Source organism: Apis cerana, linkage group LG12, assembly GCF_029169275.1.
Source record: "Apis cerana isolate GH-2021 linkage group LG12, AcerK_1.0, whole genome shotgun sequence".
Lineage (NCBI taxonomy): Eukaryota > Metazoa > Arthropoda > Insecta > Hymenoptera > Apidae > Apis > Apis cerana.
Window position 1 is genome coordinate 7,150,140 of NC_083863.1, and position 26,525 is coordinate 7,176,664.

At 39.7% G+C, this 26,525-nt stretch overlaps 2 protein-coding genes across 4 annotated transcripts in view; one reads left to right on the forward strand and one right to left on the reverse strand.

The window, feature by feature from the left end:
• Positions 1 to 26,525, reverse strand: part of LOC108004235 (platelet binding protein GspB-like) — a 166,048-nt gene that overhangs the window by 136,234 nt on the left and 3,289 nt on the right. The window contains exon 1 of one of the 3 annotated variants that reach the window (XM_062082808.1): positions 4,220 to 4,259. The exons of the other annotated variants lie outside the window; for them this stretch is intronic. Coding sequence (XP_061938792.1) covers positions 4,220 to 4,244 — 25 coding nt within the window. The 5' untranslated portion in view covers positions 4,245 to 4,259. Of the gene's footprint in view, positions 1 to 4,219; positions 4,260 to 26,525 lie in introns of those variants that run through there. 3 annotated transcript variants of the gene reach the window in all.
• LOC108004231 (dynein intermediate chain 2, ciliary) overlaps positions 9,382 to 26,525 on the forward strand; it is a 31,926-nt gene continuing 14,782 nt past the window's right edge. The window contains exon 1 of the mRNA XM_062082813.1: positions 9,382 to 9,638. Within this exon, the coding sequence (XP_061938797.1) occupies positions 9,414 to 9,638 (225 nt within the window). The 5' untranslated portion in view covers positions 9,382 to 9,413. The remainder of the gene's footprint in view (positions 9,639 to 26,525) is intronic.

The window sequence follows — 26,525 nt, forward strand, 5'->3', positions numbered from 1 at the left end:
AGGTGCTTTTTCCTTACCAAGCAACTTTGTACCTCTTTATTTTATTGTATTCGCCAGCAATCATCAACCAAATCTGTAAATCTACGAATAAATTAGAAAATTCCCCCTCGAACTTTAGCTAATTCACGATCAACGACGATCGTTTCGCGAGCGCATTGTGCGGAATATCGTCAGAACTTCGAGTAGGAGTTGCGCACCGTGAGAGAGTTGCTCGACCCGTTTATTTTCTCGCGGCAGGTTGTAAAGTATATAAGAATAATCTAATCAAGAAGGAAATTCATCGGGCCCGATATTTTTTTTTCACCTCCCGACAGGAAGTGAGGATTTCTCTGCCTACGCTCATCCTTCACGGCATTAATACCTCGAATCTCGAAAGCGTTTTACAATTATCATCCGACTTTCCCGTGCAACAGTCGGAGAGGAACAATAAAATTGAACAGAGAAATCTCCGCAATAGCCGCGGATAAAAAAAAACAATAATGATTGCGCGATCCGCGAGAAAGCCGAGTGACATTGACGAAAACCTGAATACTTAAAATTGCCAGATCTCGTATTCATATCTGACTCTCGTTCGACCAAAGATGGAAGGAAATCTTTGATTGGATAGATTGATTTTTCACGAGAGAAAAACTTTTGTTTCTTCGAAAATTGAATTATTTTCAAGTTACAATTTTACAAATTGCATTCCTTACACTTTGTTCTTCATCCGAAGAAGAAGAAGAAGAAGAAGAAGATCGCGAAAATTTATGAACAAAAATTGTTTCGAAGCAACAAAGTACAAAAAGATTCATCTTATACGATGGACGGAGAAGCCGCGATCATCGATAGACGTCAACACCTAATCAAGCTTAACTAACATTATTCAACGTTACAACCATCATCCGAAGCCGATAGTTTCAAAGCCACGCCTATCAAAGACATGTTCCAACATCGGACAAGCTGGTAGGCGAATAGGGAAGGAGCAAAACGTGGAACGAGGCTGCTCGATAATCAACGAGCATCGAGCGCAAGCTTCAAGCTGACCGTGCCTAAGCGCAGATTCCTGTTTCTCTTCACCAACACGTCCAAGTAATTCCGCGAACCGCAACAACCTAACGCGTACATAAAGGCTACCACCAATGCCGCACCTTTTTCCACTATCCCGATTATGCTCTATAAGTAAGCTTGCCAAGTAAGCTTCTTTTCGATACTTTTCCTGCCGATAAGAGCAGAAAAGCGGACCCACTTGACGTCGCTGAGAAATTACAATTTTTTTTTTCTTAAATCGTCTTCGATTCTTTCTATTGTCCAAACAGAAAATATTTTTTCCAGGGGAAAATATAATGGTAATAATCGTGAAAGGAAAATCGAAAAGTGTTGAAAAGCAAATTTTAGATCTGCAAGTTAAAAGTTTCGTGGAATAAAATTACGAGATCGGAAATATCGCGATGAATGTAGCACAATGTTACGCGTCATAGTGCGATAGCCAATGCTAACAAGGGATACTGGATCGAGTTGGACGGAGCAGCAACACGTTTCTGCTCGTCTTTTTCCCCTCGGGTTTACGCTTTTTAAGCCTCGGGACAAGGCATTGTAAAAGAAAAGGGACGGCGGCTCTCGACCCCTCGGGACTCAATTTTACTCATTAAAGCTAGATTCCTGCACGAAGCGAGGGCCGGCAGCAACTAGATCCCGTGACGGGATAGCCGCGCTGCCGTAAACAGAAGCGAGCAACGATACCGTCTCGTGGAGGAACTCGCGTGAATTCTGTTTCCCCGCCGTTGTGGTGGCGAGGAACACGGATGCCGCGAGAAAAAATACGCACGCGAACTCTTCTTCCGATCGAGCGACGCCTTCTAAGAGGGCTTTCCCTTTCAACCACCTCTAATAATTTGTAGTTGGGAGCAAGATTTTAGAAAGCAGTGGTGGAATTCTAATAATTTACGCTCATGTAAGGTGTAAGGGAAATTTTAGAAAGTATATCGCAGGAAGGAAAATGATAGGATGCTCTCTTAATGTGCAATTAAAAGAAGAAAATGTTTTATGTACAAGTTGTACACAGAAAGTGATTATTTCCAAAAATGAGACGTATCCACTCTGGCTGTTCCGGCTAAATCATCGCAATCATTAAATTGAAAATTATTATATTATATTAGTGATGGAGTCAAACGACTTTTTTCTCTTTCTTTCTACAAGAATCGAAAGAGTAATAATTTTAGTCTCGAGTCGAAAGGGAAAGCAGGCTAAAAGCGAGAAGAAAAATCAAGGGAACAAAGTCACGTAGCACTACACCTTAAAGGTGAAATTGCTATCGAGAGCAAAGTTACAAGCTTGTTATCCCAGCCGTAACACGGCTCTCGGGATCCTCTCGCCATGGTTTATCCATAAAAAGGAAGATGCACAGTGGAGATCGTCGAAATTCAATTTCACCCTCGCGTGGTTTCGAGGTACCCGAGGAGACTTGTAAAAACCGTCACGCGCGCAGACACCCTGCGATTATCGGGCCAGCGGGAAAAGAATCGTTCTCGGACCACAGAGGAGGCACGGGTTATACGACGTGCTGGGAGCGAAACACAGGAATCGGATTAGATAATGGAAGGTTGAAAGCGGAACGAAATTGGCCCACCAAGCAGTCCCCCTCGATTTTATTCGTAACCAGAGCCCTACCTCGGGCTTCCAACTCCGTTCCAAGCGGATCCTAGACACGCGTGGCCGACGCTTTTTGCTTCGAATAACTTGCGCTACAAACTTGATTCCGTCCAATAAGATATCTGTTTTTATCTATTTTCTCAATAATTTCTTCGTATCTTGTGCATCGCGAGCGTGTAAGCATCAAAACATCGGTGGATGTAAAAAATGATTCGAAGATGAGGATGATTTGAAGAGTGTTAAAAATTATTGTGGATAAAATAGATAAACTCGGGGGGAGGTGAAACGTTTTCTTCTAACATTTTGCGAGGAATATTGAAAACAATGATAAAGCCACACCGTATCATTTACATGTTTAACCGAGAACCGGATAGGTCATTGTTTCCGTTGAATAATGCTGGCAACGCAGATTAAAGTTATTCACGGTGCACTGTAATTTTCCGTAAGTGGCTTTATGGGTATTAGAATTTAAAAGATGCGTACGCACAACTGGCATTCGAGCAGGCTATTGAAAATAGAAGTTCATGAATGCAGATAAGTACAGTGTTACGGCTCACCGGCCGTAAGCTTAACCACCATAGAACCACCAGTAGCCAGCGTTTTCATTCGTTTATTTGCAATTCTATCGATTTCTTATTTTATCCTCTCCTCCCGTCCCTCTCCAATTTCCGAAATATAACGCCGTGACGAGAGAAACAACCTTTTTTCCCATGTTCTGAAAAAATAAAAATAGTAGATAGTGGAAGGCGAACCGAATCCGTTATTTACGACTTTTATCAGCGCACACGATCTCGCCGCCAATTCGTATTCCTTCCATTGTTCCATTCGAATTTTTCTTCCCTCTCCTTTCCCTATTATTTTCTAATCGCGCAAAAATAAGCACCCAGGCCACCCAATGGCAGCTCGCCACAAAAATATTAATCAAACGCGTTTGAAGCGCGTCGCGAAGCATTGTTACACGCGTAGAATTTACAGCGTCATTAGTTGTATAATGAAAAGCGCATCTGAACAACGCAAGGGACGTGCGTAAGTGATGCGGGGAAAATAAAGGATCGGTGGCGTGGCATATGCGCATAAGTGGACGTGACCGGAATAAAGTTTACCGCGTACCGGCTTCGGTGAATCAGATGACACAGTTACGCACGGTGGACGAAGATGTCCACGTCGAAAACGAGCCGCTCGTCCATCCAAGATCAATCTCGATTTTCATATCGGCCGATATAAATCTGGGCTAGACATTGTTAAAATTCAAGGATGCTGGCCAAATATGGAATCATTATGAAACACGAATTTTGTAATCGATCCAAGATAATGTCATCCAAGAACGATGTATTGTACGATTGATCGTATTAATGATCGGTTAGATCGAAGAATAAATTTTCCTCCGTAAAGAAGAAAAAATGTTTCAATTCCTTGTTTCAATTGCTACTTAGCCGTACATAAATTATCTCGATAAATCTTTCCATTATTGTTACAAATGAGGATAATTTTTTTAATAATTTTGTCTCCGTGAAACGTAAATCGTGAAACGATCATTCGATACAAGTATATAAAGAGATTAAAATAATTCGACCGACAACGATTTACTCACCAATGACGTAATGCTCGAGTATCATTTGTTACGTGCACGCGTCAGACACCTTGGCTATCGAATGGAAATGTTCCAATGTGAAAGTTCAAGCATCGATCGTACCGAGCATCAAACGAGCATACTAAAGCACAAGTGCACAATGGAAGAAGGAAGCGTAATCCGATTATGACGCGCGCATTTTCTCGTTTAATCCTCGCGCGACAATATAAAATAGAACGAAATCTGAGCGCGACAGATTTGGAAATGTTCACCGTGTGGGAAGATCCTTTAATCCTCTGCAATCAGGCATAGCTACAGGTGTTCCACACCTTGATCTTTACACCTACGTATCAGAGCTCATCTCGTAGGTATACTAATGAAACGTAATCGAAATGGCCGGGGAAGATAGCATGATAAAACCAACGTAGACTCGCGATATCTCGAGTGGAACATTTTGTACCGAGTTTCAAGAGCAGCGAGGGCCCCAGACGAGATCGTTAGATACGAGGGTACCTAGAAATGCCAGGGGAAAGAAACGGGTAGGAGAGATAGAGAAGTGGATGGTACAGAGAGAGAGAGAGAGGGGGAGAACAGTGGTTGCGCTATAAGCCACCTGCAAAAACCTGGATGGCAACCTGTTCCTCGAGCACCGATCGCGCATCTACTCGAGAGGCTCACTCGACTTCTGTGATGAGACTCGATAATACATGCTCCGGTAGGAATCGCGAATAGAGGAAAAAGGAAATTCCTGTTTTTAGTCCTTATTAACCTTGGACCGATCTTATCCCTCTCTTATCTTCTTACGGAATCTTGAAATGATGTTCAAGTATCATTATATTCGATTTTTGTCCGTCTTTTTATTTTTAATGAAATTATTACGGAGCGATTTGCATTTATAAGTCATTGCACGGTGTCAAATAGATTGCAGTCGATCCTGGACTTGATCTTATCCTCCTATGATAAGTTGAAGTATCGTTGGATTTTTCTCTATCTCCTACAATGGTGGAAAAAGGGGAAATATTTAATCGTAATACTGGAAAATCGTGTTTCGGATAAAATTACGGTGGAAATTCGACGCCATTTATCGGAGGAATCGTCAAAGATTTAATGAGCGGATCCCTTAAAAGAATCCCTTCTATATTTGAACACCACACTTTTTATCCGTTTACCTCGACTAGCATCTCTCGCCATGTTCCCCATGTTTTTTGTATTCTCGTTCCTGTTCAGAGGAAAAGGACATAACCTTCGGTATGATTGCTACTCGAACGCCAACTTTTTCTTACATTTGCGTGGTATTCCTTGTTCGGTGCTGTTACTAAGGGAGGCGGTTTTCTTCGAACGAAGGTTTCTACGAAACCCTTCTAGAGTCTAGCAAGAGCAAATATCAGCGCATGATTCTTCAACTTATTATATTATACTATTTAAATAAATATTATATAATGAGAAATCAGAAATAAGAATGTTTGCCTCATCGAATCGTGTCTATATCTCTGATCAAGACTCGAACTCGGCTAGATAGATCCAAACAATTTTAAATCCGTCTTGACAATGTGGTCAAATGCAACGTCATGCGGATAATCCTCCAATAAGAATATATTTTTTAATAAACAGATTACTCGATTCGAATTTTAGGTTACATAATTCTGCGTATATTGTAAATCCACAATTTAATTCTCTTCGCTAAATTATTTAACTTTCTCAAATAATTTAGTTTTCGTACATTTCGAACGAAACGAAGCAACTGGAGAAGACCGTGCTATTATATTTCCGGAGATCAAAGGAATTCCGAGGGCCTCATTGAAATTCTGGATGCATTCAGTCGCCTTGAGACTACGTTGCCGGTTATGTCATGTCACTAAGTGGGCCACATCATGTCTCCTCTTCGTTTCATTTCAAGCGAGACACGCCGAATATACGCACCGTCACGAGCCTTAACGTCTCGGCCTTTGGTCTCTTCTCGCTCTTTAGTGGCTCCCCTTTCGTACCTAAGAATTATTCCGCGGTTACGACCACCACGAAGTACCCGATTTCCTTCTCGTGTCACTCTTAATTTAGTCGCAGTAACGTTCAAAGGCTAAACGCGATGCGTCCGTTTATAGCTGATGTAAATTTTTATACCATCAATGTAAAATTTCTTCAAATTTAACCAATCACATTCATCTTCGAAACTAGTCTAAAGTTTCACCCGAATCTCTCGTAATATCTCATATTCAATTTTCTTTCTTTGTAAAATTTTCATATCGTTAAACGGTTTAAAATAAGTCTCTCCGCAGATTGGTGTTTCGAATCTTTTAGATTTCTAACTGCAATAATTAGATTCTCGTTCAATCAAAGAAACGTTGAATCATCGCCAACCTCATTTCTCAGAAGCCAGAAATGCTTCTGGATCCTATCGATGCAACTTATTAGGATCCGTTCTCGATAGAGCGAAATGATGAGAGGCGAAAGATTAATTGATTATCGCGAGACTTGGAATGCCAGCTCCTCCGCCTCGTTACCTGGTCTTATCTCGCCAATTCTGACCGACGGCGTTATTACCTTACACAAACCGAATAATCCCTCATAATGGCACAGCCAACAAGCCAGAACAACAACGTGCTGGACAACCGACCCGTGACCCGACACCCTAATGAGAGGATTCGAGAGGTGTTCTCGTCCCGATGTAATCGGCCAGTTGTGTTCGGTAAATTGGATTCGATGATAGAGGTCTTTCCAGTCGTACGCTTGCCCTCGTGTGGATCGCACCAATTGCTTCGAGTTAAAATGATCTCGTGGGCGGTTGTTTGACGCTTGTTCTCGATCGATGGACGAGCAGTTTCGAAGATCGAAGACGAGATTCGTAAGAGGTGATGATGATGGAAAAGTGCGGTGCCTTGCAAATTATCTTGAGATTTTTTTCTTGTAAGGAACGAAATGTCAGATATCCCATGTCGGATAAGTATCTCGTAGAAATTAGTTTGTTACACGATAATTTGATAAAAGTTGAAAAATTCTTGCTGGAAAGATAATAATTCGGGGGTTTTGTAAAATATTTTGTAAATCGTGTTTCGTGATGATGCAAGATAAATTGAACAGCACGAGGCATGAAATATAGCGAATTGTATATAATTTTGATACAAAGGATGATTATAAACCTGACGATCAATCATGAATCATCTTTTCTTATCTAAAGTCTTTAGTTTCGTTGCATTACACGTATCATTAAATAATTGACATGTATCGTGTCATATTTTTACGTAAATCATCATATTCAAATTTCTGATACACGTTTACAATCCTAAAATATCTTAGGAATTCGATTCTATTTGAAGATACGTTGAAAATTCTTTTTTTTTTATTACTAAAATCCTCTCTTGGAAGTTTATTTTGTCCTTTGAATCTCTTTTCAGGATTCCCGTGTCTATTTTCAGAACTTCTTCTTGTTTTGAAACTCGAACTCGTTCAATTTAGATCCCAATCTTGAATCGTAATATTCGTTAATTATTGCAAAAATTTTTTCCTTTAAGATTCTTTTAATTTCCAAACATATTTCCATACGTTTCGTAAGATCTTATCTAAATTTGGAATATTTTAGGACATAGTTCCATTATTATATTTTACATTTTATTATCAAGTTCCTTGGTCCTTTAATTTTAATCCTTTCTATATTCCCATCACAAAATTTATTGTGCTTGCCTAGAATAATAGTTGCGTGGATAATGTCGCATACGTTTGTCGCAATTGCAATCCAGCCACTGTCCGCCTACACGATACGGTGCAGCCGTTGGAATCAAGGAATTCACAACCATTCTTCTAAAACTTGTTTCCTTACACTTTCAACAACAGCGAAAAACAGCGATGCAATACGCACATGTATCTCGATAAAGATAACGGTGACGTGTTTATCAATTTCAAGTCGAAAATGATAATAATAAACACGAGATAAAGATAAAAACGCGTAAGATCGGTTTCCACGCCATTGTTATGCGGATAGGCTCGCGAATGGACCGTATCGACATCAAACGCCTGTGTGACATTACGTGCACCTATTACTTAGCTACTGCATTATTTCGAGCGGTGAGACAACGCAATATTATTTCCTCGATTATTCTCGCAAAGAGAATAATATCACTTCCCTACCATTATCCTTTTTTCTTTTTTTTTTTTTTTTTTGAGAAACGAAACGAATAAAAATTCAACCCCTTCGAAATTTAAATTACACACGTGCAAAAAAACCAGATAGTCAATATTTGGTGCAGAAATTCGCGCGAGAAAGATGAAAGAATCGAATTACGCGATATATAACGAAGCTGGGCGAAGAGAACAAGATCGACGATTTCATTCATGCGGCTAAAAAGCAGGTATATCACGCACGAGCAACATTCCTTTTAAATGGACGCGGAAGTTGTTTCACGCGTGAATAAAGAAACTCAAGCAACCGGTGCTGACGCCACTGTCGTAAAGTGAATTCCAATGGTTGGCGATTATGAAGAGCTGTGTGTACCTGCTTTGTAAGGACAACACGTTATGCGCGTCGTCCGATGCAAATCAAGCATTATCCTCGGCTGCGTTTAATAATCGTCTTCCAGATCGTTATTTCCACGAGGAACATCATGGACGGTTGGTGTAAATAAAGTCATCAAGGGATCAATGTGAAATGATTTTAATGGGCCGTGACATCGTAAAATCGATCGGAAGGAAACAACGTAGATGGAAATTCTTTTCACCTTGTTTCTTTTTTTTTTTTTTTAATCTTTCAAATTGAACGAAATTTTACTCGGTCGATTTAATCCGATATTAATAAAAGAACAAAGCGTTCTTTTTTTAATCTTGCTTTGGAGTAAAAGTAAATACTTATTACAAACGATGGTTCGTTTAATTATCCGTGGAATTGGGTTTCTCTTTTGTTCAAATGTTTCGTTATAAGTCGATTCTTTTCACTGTAGACTGTGGATATACTTAACGCTTGATTTCTATAATTTTTGTTAGTGAAATAACGGAGAGAAATCGGAAATGATGATAGCTGAAGATGATCTGAATACGAATAAAAGTTAAATTATACACAAATAACTTAGAATCCACATTTTTAAATAAATAAAATGGAATTGAATGAAATTGAATTTCACGTGTCGAAATAAAATACACCATTTTGAAGAGGTAAACGTTTTTGAAAAAAATATATTTGATGACTAATGGCCATCATCTTCGTACACCAGGATAAAATGTTAATGCACAAATGACGTTCATTTGCACGGGGGAACCTAACGAGGCATTTTTCTGCCAGTGTATACCAACAGGACAAAGGATTGCGTGGGTTACAAGGGTGGTGAGGGATTGCACTCGCAAGAAGGAACAGCAATTTGGGACTCCCCACATCGCATCTGCGCTTAACATCGCCATTTCGTGTTCTCTCGGTTCCCGGCCTATAAATCAACCCAAGACCACAGTTCCGGGCCACTACGTAAGTACAATGATACCTTCTTTTTCTCTCCTTTTTTCCTACGCCTCCAAATCGATTATATATGGATTAAATGCAATATAAATTTTAATCGAAAATATCTCGCAATACTAAAATCTAAACGATACGAAATCGATCCGATTTTAACCCTTTGCACCATGAAATCACCCTATTCGACTCTATTTTTCTCTAAAACTTTTCAGGCAGATAATTACAAACTAAAAGGGTTAATCATTTTTAATTGGAATTATATGAAAATTCACCGTCCGAAGCCAAACTACGATAAACTGTAACTGTTTAACCATGCTCATAACCGGTCGATATGACGATTATGCAAACAGAAAATAGAAGATGAAAAGACGAGTTGAAAAGCTTGGACTAAAGAGGCGTCGGATCGTCACAAGAAAACGAAACATCAAACTCGCGGTACCGTTAAATACATAATAACCTTAACGAAAAAAACGAACAATTTTCCACGACGCGATATGCGGCAAAGCTCGAAGCTATTCATCGAGCTTTAAAACAACATGGGAGAACGAGGTTGGATAAGCGCGGCGTATGCGTAGATGATCAATCTCGAGCACTAGAGGGCAAGAAGCGGTAGAACCAGGCCTCCACAGCTTGCTAGACTAGTCTAACGAGATGTTATCCTCCTTTCCTAGCTATTTTCTACTGTCCTCCTCCTCTCGTGATCTCGATCGTCTCTTTCTCTCTTTCTCTCCCTTTCCACTACTAACCGGCCGTATATAATTTTTTTCTTTCTTCTTTTTTTTCCCTCCTCCTCGTCTTCCTGTTCCTTCCCTCCGCTTCTTGTTTCTTCACGTCCACACGAGTGGTATCCCAGAGCGTTTCCTCCGCTCCCTCGCTTTATATCTCTGTTCGCGGTCGTTCGATCTCTCGATCCTTTCGGCCGAGAGCAACTACACGCTCCAGATCACGGCAGCTCGATATCGGCAGCAAACGAGTACGCGCGGCGAAGAAGAAACTGATATAGGCCGAGTAAAACGAAACGTACCACCGGTCGTACGTTTAATGAATGTAATCAAACGGAACGCCCACGAAAACGCTTCCTCCTCTTTCTCCATTCTTTCTTGCACTTTGGTGTACCGCGAGAATTCGATTCGAGGCATTAAAGTCCACGTGCAAAAATCTCGATTCGTTAATTATCTTTATCAAGTTAGATCCTTTATCGTCTAAAATTGTCCCATTCTTTGTACATTTTTATATACGAAATTATTTATTATTTTTCTTTCTTGTTTTTGTTTGTTCGAGAAAAGGATTGGTGGATCACGCGTGTTGTAAATCTGTCGATCGTAGCGTTTCGATAAATCATCTTGAGGGATGGCCACTTTGAGGATCCTAATAATGGATACGATCCGGGTATTTATAATTGGACGGAATTGATTCGACGTCGAGAAGTATAATCACTATATTTTTCAAATCGATTACGAGGGGATGATGATTCGATATTTGTTTCAATGATCTTATCGAAGGTAATTCCAATTAGAGGCGAGAATAACATATAGATATTTTTATTATATATAATCTACTTTTGCCAACAGTCTATACAAACGAAGAGCAATAAGAATATATATATAGAATATATCTAGCCACGATTAAACGATAAAAAGGAAAATCTCAAGGTTAATCTCGAGCAAGAAGATGAAATATGCCAGGCCATAAATAAACTTGAACGTCCAAAAGAAAAGAAATATTTGAATACAGACTAGTATGAAAAATGCCACGAATTTTTCTTCGATTTCGATCTCGTACGGATTAAAATCGAACACCCATTAATTCTCCGCTCATGATCGATAACGTGAACAAAATCACGCTGTTGATTGGCGGCGCACGGCACGACATAAAGCTCGAAAAGCCACTGCTCGCGGTTGTTCGAGGCAACCAGACCCCCGGCGAGGTGGTGAATAACGATTGAACGCCCACCAGCTTGCCGAGGAGTCGGCATCGTGATGATGAAACCGGTGCAGAGACCGCGCCCCAGACCCCTAAACTTTATGGCGACGTTCAATTTTATGACGCTGATTGTCGCTAGAAGTCAACTGGATAGAAACCGTCCCCTTCTCCCCTCTCTCGAGAGAAAAATCGTTACGGATTAATTGAATATACCCTTAAAAATGAACCGGTCATCCCGAGAGAAGCGTGCGGTGCCATTAGCTGGACGGTAGCTGGAATTATTATACACCTCGTCCAGCGATACAAGTCGAGCCTCGTATTTCAATCGGCGATAAATGAAATATTCAATTACTGTAAATCTGCAGAGATACTGCAGACTTTCATGCGTGCACCGCGTTAACTGGAAATTGAAAGGCAATCGAAACTCGGAGCCTGGGTAGGGAGTTTAACAAAAGAGATCCCGTCGAACTCTTGTAATTAAGGAAGATTTGAAGAATAAATACAGTAGAAATGAAATTCTTAAGGAAATAAGAATGGAAGTAAATTCTGTAGCAGTATTCGAAAAAGAAACTATGTTTACTACTATTTTTACTTAAAAATTTACAAATTAAAATATCTGTTATGTTTAAAAAAGAAACTATTCGTTTAACTTTTTTGCGCTCTTAATTTCTCTCGCGTTGTTCCTAGAGTGTCCTGAATAATAAATATAGTAGAGAAAAAAAAATGAATAAGATTCTTAAAGAATAGAACGTACGCCAAGCATTTCTTAGGCGCAAGATGCATTTCAGGATTGGCTGTATCTAGCATCTCGACTGGTAGTTCCCGTGCCATTCGGTTTCATAACAAGAGGGACAACAAGAGGGCAAATCCCACGTTCCTATCCGCATAATCTGCTTACGGAATTTCCATTAACGTCTGGTAACTAAGAGACCGGCGATCGTTGATGGACCTGCAATACCAAACGACAAACGACGTACGGAGAACAATGCGTGTACTTGCACGAGGCGACAAATCGAGCGACCCGGTGAGAAAGAAAATAAGATAGGCGTGTTCCGATTTAATAAATTCTATAGATTTTAACGATAATACGGCGAGAGATTTGTAATCCGCGTGATCGTGAGTGAATTTCGCAACACCCGGTTCCCCAGTTTTGTGGAAATATCCACGTCTTCGAGCGGAGATAGAAATTGCATATTGTCTGCGAAACGTGTTTGCGAAAGTGCATAAGCGTTCGCGGAAAGGCCTCGTAAATTTTATGCCAATTGGACGGAGAATGAGAACTGCGCGGAATTCTATTTACAATTTTAAGAAACGTGGACTCTCCGGCCAATTAACGTGACACGTTATATACGAAAATTCAACTTTTCGACTCATTGGGGTCCAAATCTAATTCTTCCTCGAATTTATTTAAAAAAAGAAAATATCTATTTTGCAATGCTCGGAATACAATTAATCGAACATCTTCCACCCATTCAAATCACGTATAGAGGAACTGATACTGAAACTACCTTGATTCCTTGAATCGACCTTGAATTCGCACAAAATCCTCCACGAATCTTTGCAAATATAATACCGAGTACGTAACGCGTGGAGAACGCAAGTCGGTCAACGTGTTATGCATCCGAAACGAATCGAGATTCCATCGATCGCTCTCGTGCAGATCTCGAACGCGTTAAAGTATACGATAATCGCTCTCGAGCTCATTGCATTTACTCGGCGAGCAACAAAACGGCCGCCAACAAATAAATCAAAGATCGGCCTCGATTCCTCTCGACGCAAGGGTACAAATGATCACGCGACCACGTGGGCACAGCCACGGTGCACGAAGCCACGGCCATTAGATTTCCATTAATGATTGCGTTTAATAGACCCTTACGTAATTATGCGCCGTGCCACCCACGCGCATGCGAACATTTCTCTTTTCTATCCCCTTCTTCCTCCACGCGTTCTCATCTATCCTTGCCCTTCGTTTCTCCCTCCTATTTTTTCTAAATTTCCCCATCACTCGTTTTATACTCGCCTCTTTTATGCTCGCTCGTTGTACACCGACCGATAAATACACCAAGTGTTAGATTCGATGCAAATCAAATCAATTTTACGATTCGACGAAACTTGAAAGTGCGCGCAGCAATTTAATCAGCCATCAGCGCGTGTATATATATATATATATGAACAAAGTATATTTATTCACCGATTCGAGAGGATGCACGCGAGCATTTGGAAGAGAGAAACGTTTCGTGCTGGTAGAACCCGGAGAGGAGATCCGGCGCTCATTGATAAAAGAATGGATGAGGATTTTCGTTTCCGCAGCCGCGAATTAATTAAGACGATCGATGCGTCCCGACGACGACCATCGCAACTTGCGTGTGCGCGTGTGTAAACGGCATCGTGGTAAGCGTGCCGTCTCCTGCGTGCCTCTGTCCTCCGCCTTCTTATCTGGATCTTGGTGAAATGCGACGTGCGCGGTGTCTCCCGATGACCGATCGCGAGGATTTACGCGGTTCGTTAAATTAAATTACGCCGACTTGTCTCCGCGAGGGCTATCGCCTCGATGGAACAAGTTATATATACAGCGAAGTATGGTATCGCGTGCGTTTCGCGATCGTAAGTCAAGAATAAACTCGTATCTCGTTATTAGAGCCCGGTTCGAGAAATATTAGCGCACCGAAGAGAGGTTTAAACGCTCGAATTACCGAGTTATAAATTTATGCCTCTATTGCACGTGGATAATTAAAGTAACGTCGTACATAATACGATATCGTGCGATACAATTTCTCCGTGTTTAATTAATTTTCTCGTATAATTTAGACGTTCTCGGGAATTTTCTCCTTTCTCGCCGTTGAAAACTTTGACCCGTGCCAGGATTTTAATTTACGAACAGGGAGACTTGTATTAAGAGCGTTATAAGATGTATCGATCGAAATCGAAAAATTCGATTTAGGCGACCGAAAATATTTCGAATTCATCGGTGAACTGTTAACTTGGAGATAAAGAATTACTCTATTTTAGTAAACTCGGGAAAGTAACACAAGTTGGCATAGGCTATTTATTAAGGGATATCGATAATTTTCATTCGGAACGTTCAAATTGACTCGATAACGATAACGATAAAAAATGGTACGATTGAGAAAAGGAAGAATCGCAGAAACATCGGCATTATCGTGGATAAGAATTTCAATATCGAACGACCTTGCCTCGATCGTAGTTAAAAGCCAACATGAATACAACATGGCGAATGCGAATAGCTATCGTCAACGTTTATAAAACGTCTCATGGTCAATAACTATCATCCGTGGCGCAGGTCTGGAGGCATAAAACTTTCATGAATTCGTGATAGGCCGAGTTCTACGGCCGTTTGAAACGAGAGAAAAAGAGAGAGAAAGAGAGAGAGAGACTGGTTCGGCTTACAAGTTCGTGCAATTACTTTTACCATTATAACAGATCCTATGATGACGCGTGTGCAGCTCGGACAGAGAGGAGGCCGCGGTCGACGATAAAAAGCTAGTTTCCTCGAGTAGCGAAGCACGTTGGAAGTGTAGAGGTTGTAATACGTCGGTCTCGTAAAGCAGAAATTATTAAGTGGTTCGTAAAGACGGGGCTCACCTTGTGGTTAACGTTCGAGGAACGAAACCTGTGTTTCTAGCCGAGATTTAAATCGGAATAACTGTTAATGCATCAACTGTTAAACAATTAAAAGATTTGTATCTATTTACTATTTTTTTCTTCCAGAAGTTTTGTTACTCACTTGGACAGTTTCATTTGACAAATTTAATTAAATTACTTAATCTTTATCTTTCTTCTTTTCTTTCTTTTTTTTTCTTTTTTCTTTTTTTTTAAGGATGTTTCAATTTCTATCAATCGGATCGAACTGGATTGGATTAATTTTTAATTCTTCAGAAAGAATTAACCTCGATTGGATAAATGTGACTCGCGTATAAAAATAGAATCGTCTGTGAATAAGTGAACGTATGCGATAAGAAGATGATGAAAAAAGACATAAAGATATAATTTGTTCCAGTTCTACTCGATCATCGGATATTGCTGCATCATCACCGCGTAACAAGACGTCAACAGATCTGAAAAAGAACCGTGTGATGAACCACTTCGCATGATTTATCTTCATTATATCGATTGCAGACAGCATGCAAAAAATTCTTCTCAAGAATGAGACGATTTTCCATTCCAGTTTTTTATAAACAAGATGAAACTGTTGGATGAAGAAGTAGATAGATATCTGGTCGAAACGATACCGAGTGGAATTTGTGGAAGACGTGGAACGTCGAGCAGTCGATCAATAATTAAAGTGTGACAAGGCGCTCGCCTAATTAATTTACAACGCAAGCGACGCACGCTTGCCTTCGATTTATACTCGATGCATCATTGAAATCGAAAAGAAAAAAATCTATCTATATTTAAACGCGATATACTTTTCGAACGATCCACGTACGTAAATCCACAAATGAAAATTTGAAAAAATCGAAATCGAAATTTACGAAATTCCAAATACCTTATAATTAAACATTAGCGGAAACAACAACCGTAAATAACGAATAAACTGCTTCCAAGACAGAATTGCCATAACCTCATTTTCCTAAACCGTGACGAGGAGGCATGCACGGATGTCGAAACGAAATATTTAATGACGGTGCTGGCTGACGGTGATGACACAATTACACGTACAATTAGCCTCAACATCGTCGCGATGGTCAACCATGCCAATGAACAGTAATGCAAAAAAACGTGGAAAGCGTTCCCGATTTCTCTGAGGTACGAAAATTATAGGAAGGAAAAATTGCGGGGAAATGGGGGAAACACGGGGTAGGGACAGGGGAGGAGAAGCATTGGCAACGCCTTTTTTGCTTCGTGAAACGATAATGAGACGGTAGGAGACAAGAGCGTTTTTCGGCTTGCGTAAATGGCCATTGAGAGGCATTTTAGCTCGCTTCCACGATCTTCTTAAATAGTACGTGCAACGACCGCAATACTGGCTCAAGGAGGAAAAGTTTCGGTTGCCTACGCGTGCAAGAACAAACGTTTCACGCAACGATGAAATGATGAAATTAACCGTTTCGAGGGTACCGAGGTAGTTGAGCGCGAAAACAGGTGAAATTTTCAATCAGGAGATATCCTCTGGTTCCCTGTAATTAATATTAACCCTTGTGCCTATAATCAAAGTTGAGAAATATGAGAAACAAAGGATAGATAAATGTTGTGTTATGTAAAAAAAATATTTGACGCGTCCATGTAAAACAATATTTCTCGGAAAGAGGATAAATTTTTTAACCATTCGTGAATAATGAATATTATAATATTGCTGATATTATAGCATCGTGCGTGAATTCTTTTGTCGCGAGAGAAAGAAAAGTCGTTTATCGACATTTTCATCGGAGGGGAACGATTTACGAGCATTAAAAAAATGCGTTAATGCGAACTATGCATACGCCTATAAAAACTCGATGACGGACGGCAAACACTTTCTCGAAACTCGTCCTATAATTCCTCCTCTACCTGTTGAACCATCGAAAATAACACTTACTTTCTGCCACGAGACGAAAATACGATAGAAAAAGTCAGACAAAATTACCTGTTTATCTCTTAATCTCTTTTCATCGCCTTCATCTCAACGAGGTAGATTGTTAAGTCTCGCCATTTAAAATTACCTATCCTATTCAATCCTTTATTTCCTTATTTTCTTTAAATCGCGCAAAATGCATCGATCGAAAATATCTCTCTCTCTCAATTTCAAATTCTCTTTTTCGAGAATTCCACTGCATTTACGCGGTGGTCTCTATTTTTGCATCGAACTCAGGCATCGATCGAAATGCCGTGGAGGCGCGCAAAGGGAGGCAACATTCCAAGAAGACATTATCGTCTATAAAGGCCGAGGATGAACAGGTCCACGGGACCGGCGTATCGTCGAGCGGCATAAGCTCACGCACACGCGCGATCCTATCTACTATTACATTGGCGAACACGCGTCCTCCGTGTGCGGAGATCGCGTATGGGGTTGACGCGATAAAAATGGAGACGAACGCCACTCGTCGCTTATCTGAAATGAACGGTCGCGGTGAACCGTGAGAGCTGCTCCGCGCAATCGGTTTAGACAAGTTTGAGAGCTTTTTGCTCGTCTCCCTCGATCCGGTTGATGGATCGTCCCGAGCTGTTCTATAACAGAGCGGTTCTATCGTCCGCCTCGTGAGCTGAAACAACAATGCGATCGTGCACCGTCCTACCACAGACATTACATTTTCAGTTTCGCAATCGAGCGGGTGACGTAACTTTTTCGCGTTATTTATGTAAAACGTTGACACATTCCTCGAACACCTTTGGAGGATCGGTCTCTAAGGAGGTTAGGACGATTTCTGAACGAAAAAAAATAAAATTCTCAAATTTTTATCCATGTTTTGATTTGAATCAGTCAAATTTTAACGAGATTCCAGTTTGACTTGTTCGCGAGCAACGATCGGAAAAAGAAAATCCATTCGGCGGCGCAAAATGGGATAGAAAAATGGAACGAGCGCGGCTATCCAATCTCGATTTCAAGTCCGATCGGTGGTAGATTCTGAGAAATACACCGGTGTCCCGGCGATTTTTCATCCGGCCTCCCTTGAAAACCTGTTTAGAATCGCGGCGATTATAGCTACGTGCTGTCGCGCAGTCATCCGCTATTTCTGATTAAAACGGAGCAGAACACGCGAACGACGACTACTTTAGAAGCTCGAAATGATATGCAAATTGCAATCAACTCTAAAAAAAAAATTTAAATACCAATTGCTTTGGAATCTCGTGAAAATCTCTCGGGGAATTGATTGTTAATTGCTTTTCTAAGAAAAGCACTTACTATTATACATTAAGACACGCATATTTTTGTTCCTTTCGAAACGAGTAGAAGGAATTAATGTGCTTTTCGATTCATCGTTTATGAAAATATATTAATAAAAATAATAATAGTAATAAAACGAAACCGCGCATCGAAGGAGGAAGAATTGTTTAAATAATCTATGTATTGTGCTCCAAGACAAAGAATCTCTATCTCGAACGAGCATCTCGTTCTTCTTGCGCTTCTCTTTCAACCTTGTTTCCCAATATTTCTCCTCTACGACGGCATAATATATATTAAGATCAACGTAACGAGTTTTAAAATAGCGCAACGTTTTCGCATGAAATGCTAATTATTACGTCACGTCTGTAAAAAGAAAAAAAAAATCTGTTACCGTTTACGCGAGTTTAAGTTTATAAGCTCGGACGGAAATTTCCTCCACAGGTCGTTTTTCCCTGCTTAATATATTTGAGGTTGGAAATAAATTGTGCGGTTGAAAAAATTATTCCCCCATGCGCAAGCGGCAAAACTCGCTTGTGTTCGCGCGCGGAATGAAATATGTTTACGAAGTAAAACTTCTAGATTCCCATTGCTCTTTAAAATCTTGTTCAATAAATTTTCCAAAGAGAGACGAAGAGGAGGGGGGAGGAGAGGGGGGACGACCCCGCTAACGTTTAAATAAATCATCGAATGCCTGAAAAGCCATCGCTGCAGGTGTTCTATTATAGATATACTTTATACAGCGATATATCACAATTAACGCTACCAGAAAAATTTCCAGTTGAACCTCCCAACTGTTTCCTACTTCCCTTTCTTCGCAGAATATACGGATTACACTAATCTCGATTTGATCGTCGTGCATTGTCGATCGTAAATTCCACGATAGTGAAATTATACACGAAAAATATACACGACGGGAAGATCACTTCCAAGACATTTAATATCATCGAATATCATCGATATTTCCTCGTGCAACGCCGATGTTCAGAAGTTAGGCGAAAAGTTGATTCTAAATGATACTATTTCCGTTGCAAAAAACCTCCGACCGTATCGATATCGTAAATGTAACAACCAATAACCGTAAAATTGAAACCGTATATACCCGCAAATTCGTAAAAATTGCACGTTTCCTCTTACGTTGAACCATCTCGCGTGGCGGTAAAATCGAAATATTCTTTGCCGATCTTGGGATGGAGGGGAAAAAAAGCAGAGAAAAATCTATCACCTGACCGAGCACTTATTGGGAAAATAAAGCATCCACGAGGGGAGTAGATGCTTGGCCTGGCTATCTCGGCTGACCGAGCTGGTTGGTGTAATCATCGGAACCCCCCCATATACCAGCAACCACCTTCAACAGCAGGACATAACAAGAGGTGAGCCAACCAACTGGGAATACCATGTAAGAGACTTTAATGCTTCGTATCACGAGAAAGAGAGGCCGGTACGCGTGTTTGCGGCGGAATATTTACAGACTGAGGTGTTATCGCACGAATTTGAGGGGCTGTCACCGATTAAAAAGGAGCCTGAGATAAAGAGTAAATGATATAGGGGTGTAATCGGACCTGAAGAAAAATGACGAGGTGGCGCGGACTGAAAGAATGATGCATCGAATTCTGATTTATCCTGTTTTTATTGATAATTCAAATATAATAATTGTAAATTGTAAAGAAATTAACCAAGTATGAATTGTTTCCAAATATATCGAATTCCACCGATTTCCATCATATTTCTCGAAATAAATTCCGCAATTTTCTTCTCGCCCAACACAATGCCAATAGAAGATCGTAGAAGAATAAAAATAATCTACAGGAGAGATTTCAACGAGCGCACAAGCGACATCGATCGCGATTCTTCGAAGCAAAACATACGCATAAATTCAACCAATTTCCAACGGTCCCCAAAATAAACGTTGTAATTCTTGGCTCGGCCAATACCTATTATCAGAGTCACACCGCAAACATCGCCGAGGCTGGCCAGGGGCAGCGATCAACAAAAGTGACCGAGGAGAGAAAAAAAGAAAAGGAGGAGGAAGAGGAGGAGGAGGAAGGGGTTTTACACGGCACGCCGGATCCCGACAGAGGCGATTCCTCACCGTTGTCCAGCTTCGTAATGATGGATAATGACACAGGATGCGAGTGACCGGTATAAACCGTGCGCGTATTCAGCAAGAGGACCACAACGACTCACAACTCGTATCGTATAAAATGGCGAACGAGACAGAAGGAGGAAAGAGGAGAGTGGCATCCGTTTACCACCCGAGATCCCGCTTCACCTGTGCACCTTATACGCGTCGTGTACGTCGACTAAGCAAGCTACCACACCGGATGTTCAATTCATATTCATCCTCATATCCCCTATTCCGAACATCCAATGCCTAGATTGTCCAATCCTTGCAATCTCCCGGGATCGATCGCCCCTTCAAAAACTTCTTCAAACTATCTTTAAAATCTCGGTGAACTATGTGTATTTCCAATATTTGAAATACCTATCCATCCTATCCAACTAGAAATTCTAGAAATTCTAGAAAAACTAGAAATTGCCCAACTAGAAATTCATCTTTCAGGGATCATCCTGTTCGACTATTTTACGAACGAATTATAGAAACGAAGCAAATCAAACAAATTTACAAATGTAAAAAGAAAGAAATAAAAAGGCAAAAATAAATAATGATTGTGTCGTTAATTATTCCATTTAAAAAATCGATTCGATAACACGAGTGGAGTCGAAGGGGAAAATGTCAGAACACGCTCCTTTAATCGTCCGAGCACGGCCAAGTCAACATGTACGTGGTATCGACGCTCTTTGTTTTATTCTTAATCAACGCGACGCGTGATCGTTTCTGGCAAGCAAGCGTGCCGGTGATTTGCCCGTAGCTTCTATGCCCGTACCACGTCACAGAACACGAATCGCGGGTAATTGTAGCGTTTTAGTACCTGATGCGCTCCCTCGTCGCTTTAATAAATAGAGAGACCTTGATGTCGGCATTGCGTGCTTTAACGTACCGACCGGTTATTATCGCGGAGTTTATTATTTTTACTTAATTACGAAGACGCGAGTCCACCGATGAAGAAGTTCTCCGTTTATATTACCATACCAAAGGTAATCTAATCGCCATGCCATTCTCCCGACTTCAACATTGCAAATGGTACACAAGTGCGGACAATGGGTATAACGTTACTAAAAAAATTCTTTCTCCCACCCACGATTCATCGATCTTATCAACATTATTCGATCCCTTCCATTCTTTCTATTTTTGTTATCTATCGGTTGTCGACCGCAGAAACTAGGTGTAGAATAGGTAGATTGCGAGCCGCGTTGACAAATGTGGAAAATCTAGTTCTCGAGTTTGAAGTTTGGAATGTTATCTTTTCCATCCGAGCTATGCGTATCGCGTAACATTACAGCGAATTTGATATTTTATTCTTCTAATAAATAGACGGTGGATAGTTTGAGAATGAGTGTACTCCTTGTGTTCTTATAGGCACTCATAGATTCTCCCCTCATGGGGCGCCAACTAATTTCGAATATTATCTTAAATCCCTGTGTCAAAATTTACATTTGAAGTGGCAAGAGTGAGAAAAAGATTATCGCGTGAAATACGTTTATTTCATTCCTATCTTAAGACAGAGCGCGAGTCAGGTATTGCAGAACGTCTATTCCACACACCCATTTCATCCTGAGTATCCGACTATACTCGGTCTAACCAGCATTTACATTCACCTGTGTATATACTCTCGACTCTCGATAATCGTCATTTTACCTGACTACCTTTTTAATTGCCACCATTGCCATTTGTGCAAATCTCGTCTCTTTTAGTCCTACTGTTACCCATTTATTGCAACGACCGTAATCATAAACTCGAGCCACGGAGCAACGTGAACAAGCACGAATCATATACTGTTTTATTCGACTGCAACTTGCAGGCATTCGAGACTTAAAAATCTTTAGATACAAAAATTAATAAATGGATCCGAAATAACAAATAATGATATACACACCGATAAAAAATTTTTATATATATAAGAAGGAAATATTTCGAAATAAATTGAAAAATGAACACGCCAACTTTTATATTTATTCTCAATTATATCAGATATAAGCATTAACATAATATTATACAGAGTATATCTACGCTCCACACCCTTTTCTTCGCAAATATGCACTCGCATTCACGTTCATCTATACACAAACTCCCAACGATAATTCTTCTCAAATATAGCGAAACATCGTTCTATCTTTCTCAAATTATCCTTTTCTTTTCCTTTTTTTTTTTTTTTACTTTTACCTAAAATCGTTCCACGAATCACCAAGAATTTCTATCGTTAAAATTTATTTCCTATCGATCTTAGCGAAGAAGAGACAAGAAAGAAAATCTTTTTTCTCCATCGATTTAACAAATTCACGCGCCTGTCATCCCTTTATAACGACGTGCATGTCTCGAGAGGTTACGTTGGTGAAACGTTGACAATGTTTTCGCCGGAGCCATTGTACTGTCAATATTGGCAAAATCTCGAACAGAGGACCACAATAGGGAAGGGGTATCAGAACGTCAAAACGAGGCGAGAAAAACCGCATTCCTTCGAGCACGACATACAATAAAGCGAAAAATATCGCCGAGGACGATAATTACTGTCTCACGGCAGCGATTTATTGCTCGACCATAGCCACGGAACCGACGCCTTTTCCTCGCCAATGTTTTCACCGATCCCGTGTTTCCCACCGTCTCTCTTTATTTACCAATTGTGCACCTGATGATATATTTTTTTCTCGCTCATGTAACAGAGACGTTATTTTTCTACGTGGATTCACGATCATTATAGAATTTCAACAAGGATGGGACTCTCAATTTTAATTGAATTTTTAAAGTCCGATTATTAGAAAAAAAATTGAATATCGCCCTTGAACGATTGATTAAAATCTAACAAGTAATATAATATATAATAATAATAAAAGATTCATCTTACTATGGAGTTCACCTTCGATGGTGATTTTATTCCACCTAATCCTATTGTTTGAAGAAAAAAGAATCTTAAACCGGAATGTTTTCAATGTCTCTCGAAAAGAGATAAAGGCAAAAGAGGAAAGCATCGAAACGAGCACAGCCCCGGTGGCTTGGCAATAAAGAGATCTTAACTATTCATTGTTCTGTATAATAACGGGAGCGAAACGAGCGTAACTGGTGGACTTGCGTATCCCATCGAGAAGAATCCAAAGCCATATTTGGTCCTAAAAAAGAAGTTAATGTCCCTAATCGCGATCGGTGGTAAAATTGCACCCTTCGAACGTGCCAAGGATCGTATTTTGCTCAGCTCGTAAAGCTCGAACCCGAAAAGAGAGAAGAAAAAAAAGGGAGAGAGAGAGAAAGAGAGGGGGGAACTCGTGCAGAAAATGGTAACACGCGAGAAAACTCGTCTCGTTACTAAAACACACTGCGCAAAGATATGCCATGTTTTTTTTTCAAGCAAGTTTGCTCGAGTTCGCACTTCATTTTGTATAAGGCGATATGCAAACGAGGTAAGAGAAAACGTGGTCAAGCTTATTGAATGTAAATTGAATTATATTATATGGATTCGCTCGTGAATGATCGATTGTATCGTTGTAAATGATTAACGAATTAACGCTGAATTCGAGATATACAATATATATAATATATATAAAACCCTGATTTCGACGGCATTGAGAGATAATTCTAATTATCGTCATTTTAAGTGAATCCATTTAAGGAAAAGCTCCTCGGAGTTGATCTTGAAAGTAATTTTTTTTATAATTGGGTTAAAAGTAACTTTCACTTCTCGACCTAATTAATTAACGACTCTCGAGATCGATCCTCGAGAATCTTATGCTCAAATGGATGTATCTCTTAATGTATCCTAAATTTCTAGATCTTTTTCAAAGTAAAATTTCACGAAATCGAGTCGACGATCGTAAAAATTGGCGAAATTTTAATCTCTTATGCAGACAGATCTCTTATGCAGCGATAAAATCGTCAGGAAAAAGTCAATAATGCAGGAGAACTGGTTTACTGTCCAACTTTCAACGGCAGATATGCATGATTTATCGCGACTTAAATCTCGTTCGGATCAGATTGGTGTATCCAATACATACAAATAAGGCAAAACTGTCCGTAGTTAAATAGACGAAACCTTGAAATCTTTGCATTCCATTACACGACCGTACACGTAACATGCGCATGAAATACGCAATAATTGAGGAACGTAACGAGACAACTTTAAAACTATTCATCCTTAAGACTTAGCTTGTTGCAACTAGTGGATAATTATTGAATTTTTAGCTTATGAATGAAAAGTGTGTTAATAATTAAAGAGAGGATTCTTTTTTTCGAAAAGCTTCTCAATTATTAGTTACGGAATCTCGTGGTATAATAACGATAGAACGATAAATCATATTATTCCATAACAGCGTAATACTGCGTACTTGTAAATTAGAGAGGAATCATCTAATGTGGTGGGGTTAATCTTAATTAAATCTCTTCCTCAATCACCTAACATCGCGTGTACATTAATCTTTCGAGGCTTCCTGGAGTTCTAACACGAAACCCGCTCTTTTATCCTATTTGCCTTTTCGCTTGTAACTAGCTACACATACGTTGAAAATAGATAAGAAGTCCGTTCACGATCTTGTAAGTACGTAGATCCTCTCTTATCAAAACGCACAAAACGTTCTTACACATTGTATCGTAGCATGGCGCTTCCTTCGTCTCCATCTTTTATTTTATTTCCTTCGCTTCTACGAACCCTCGTATCTTTTAGATAAGATTTTGAAACACAATAGAAACGAGATAAATTGCAATATCGAGGAAAGATTTTGTGCCGAGCGCGAAATTATTAAAAATTGGATGTAATGTTTTAAAAAGAAATATGCGTACATCTTACCTATTCCTATCTCTTTCTTCATTTTATTCAAGGTCTTTGCGAAAAAGATAATTTTCCTTTGGATTATACTCGATTCTTTCTAATATCGATTAATTTTGAAATGACAATATTGAAGAGATATTCGATCTCCTATCCACCGATTTGCATCAACGTTTTTCGAAAAACAACAGGTTTAACTGCTAACGCGCGCGCGCAAAAAAAAAAGAATTAATTAATAACACAGCAGGCAACTGTCGCGAACAAAGAGGGAAGCAATCGCGCGTTATGCTCGCATATACTTACTGTCGAATGATTTATTAACGAACCCGTTCCAAATCATAAATAACGCTAACGAATCGTAAATGTAAATCGTAAATGTTTCGTTAAACAAACGCTTGGAGCGCATCAGGTTCGTACAGTTAATCGTTGGCAGGATTCGTACGATTCCATCCTCTTAACAACAGGCTCGACACGTACACGGTATACCATTCGTAACCAAGGTTGAAAAAGAACTCTACGCTGGCAGCACGTTTACGTTTAGTGCATGCATATGCATCAGATGTGCCAGACACTGTCGCACGTACTAAAATAACTTGCCAACTTGTTTGATTCTCTCATCCTGCGAAAATCGCGGCTACGTTTCAACAATAAAGAGTTAATTAGATAAAGCATCCTAATAAATTGATACTATGAAATTGCTGTTGATATATTCGCAACTTAGCGTTTTCTATTGTAAAATGTTCTAAAAATTGTAAAAAAAAAAAAAAATTAAAATAATCGATCAGGAAAATTCTTATAAAAATAGAACTAAAGATCAAAGAAAAATTGGTCCAATTGGAATCGTGACAATCCATATTAATTTTGACTAAAAATTATAAAAATCCTAAGAGTTAAATTAAATTAAATTATTAAATTCGATACCGGATAAAAATTATGTACAAATAGATCTATATACATATATTTTTCTTAAAAAAATAGAAAAAGGATCGATTTCGTTACGAATCTTTCAATCAGCAACGATAGAAGACGGATACATGCGTAACTGTTTGCCTTATTAAATTTAAAAAAAAGAGAGAAAGAGAAAAAGAAAAATCCTCGATTGTTCGCGATCACTCGGTTAGAATGTCTCTGAATCAATTTCGTTGTAGCACGGGTTTCAACACGTCCAGGTTACACCATACATCCTGTGTTGTTTCACACCGGCAACACCGTGTATGCACGAAGATCTTTTAAACGGAGAATTTCGACTTAATTATCGTTCGGCTGATTAATGATCCCGTATAT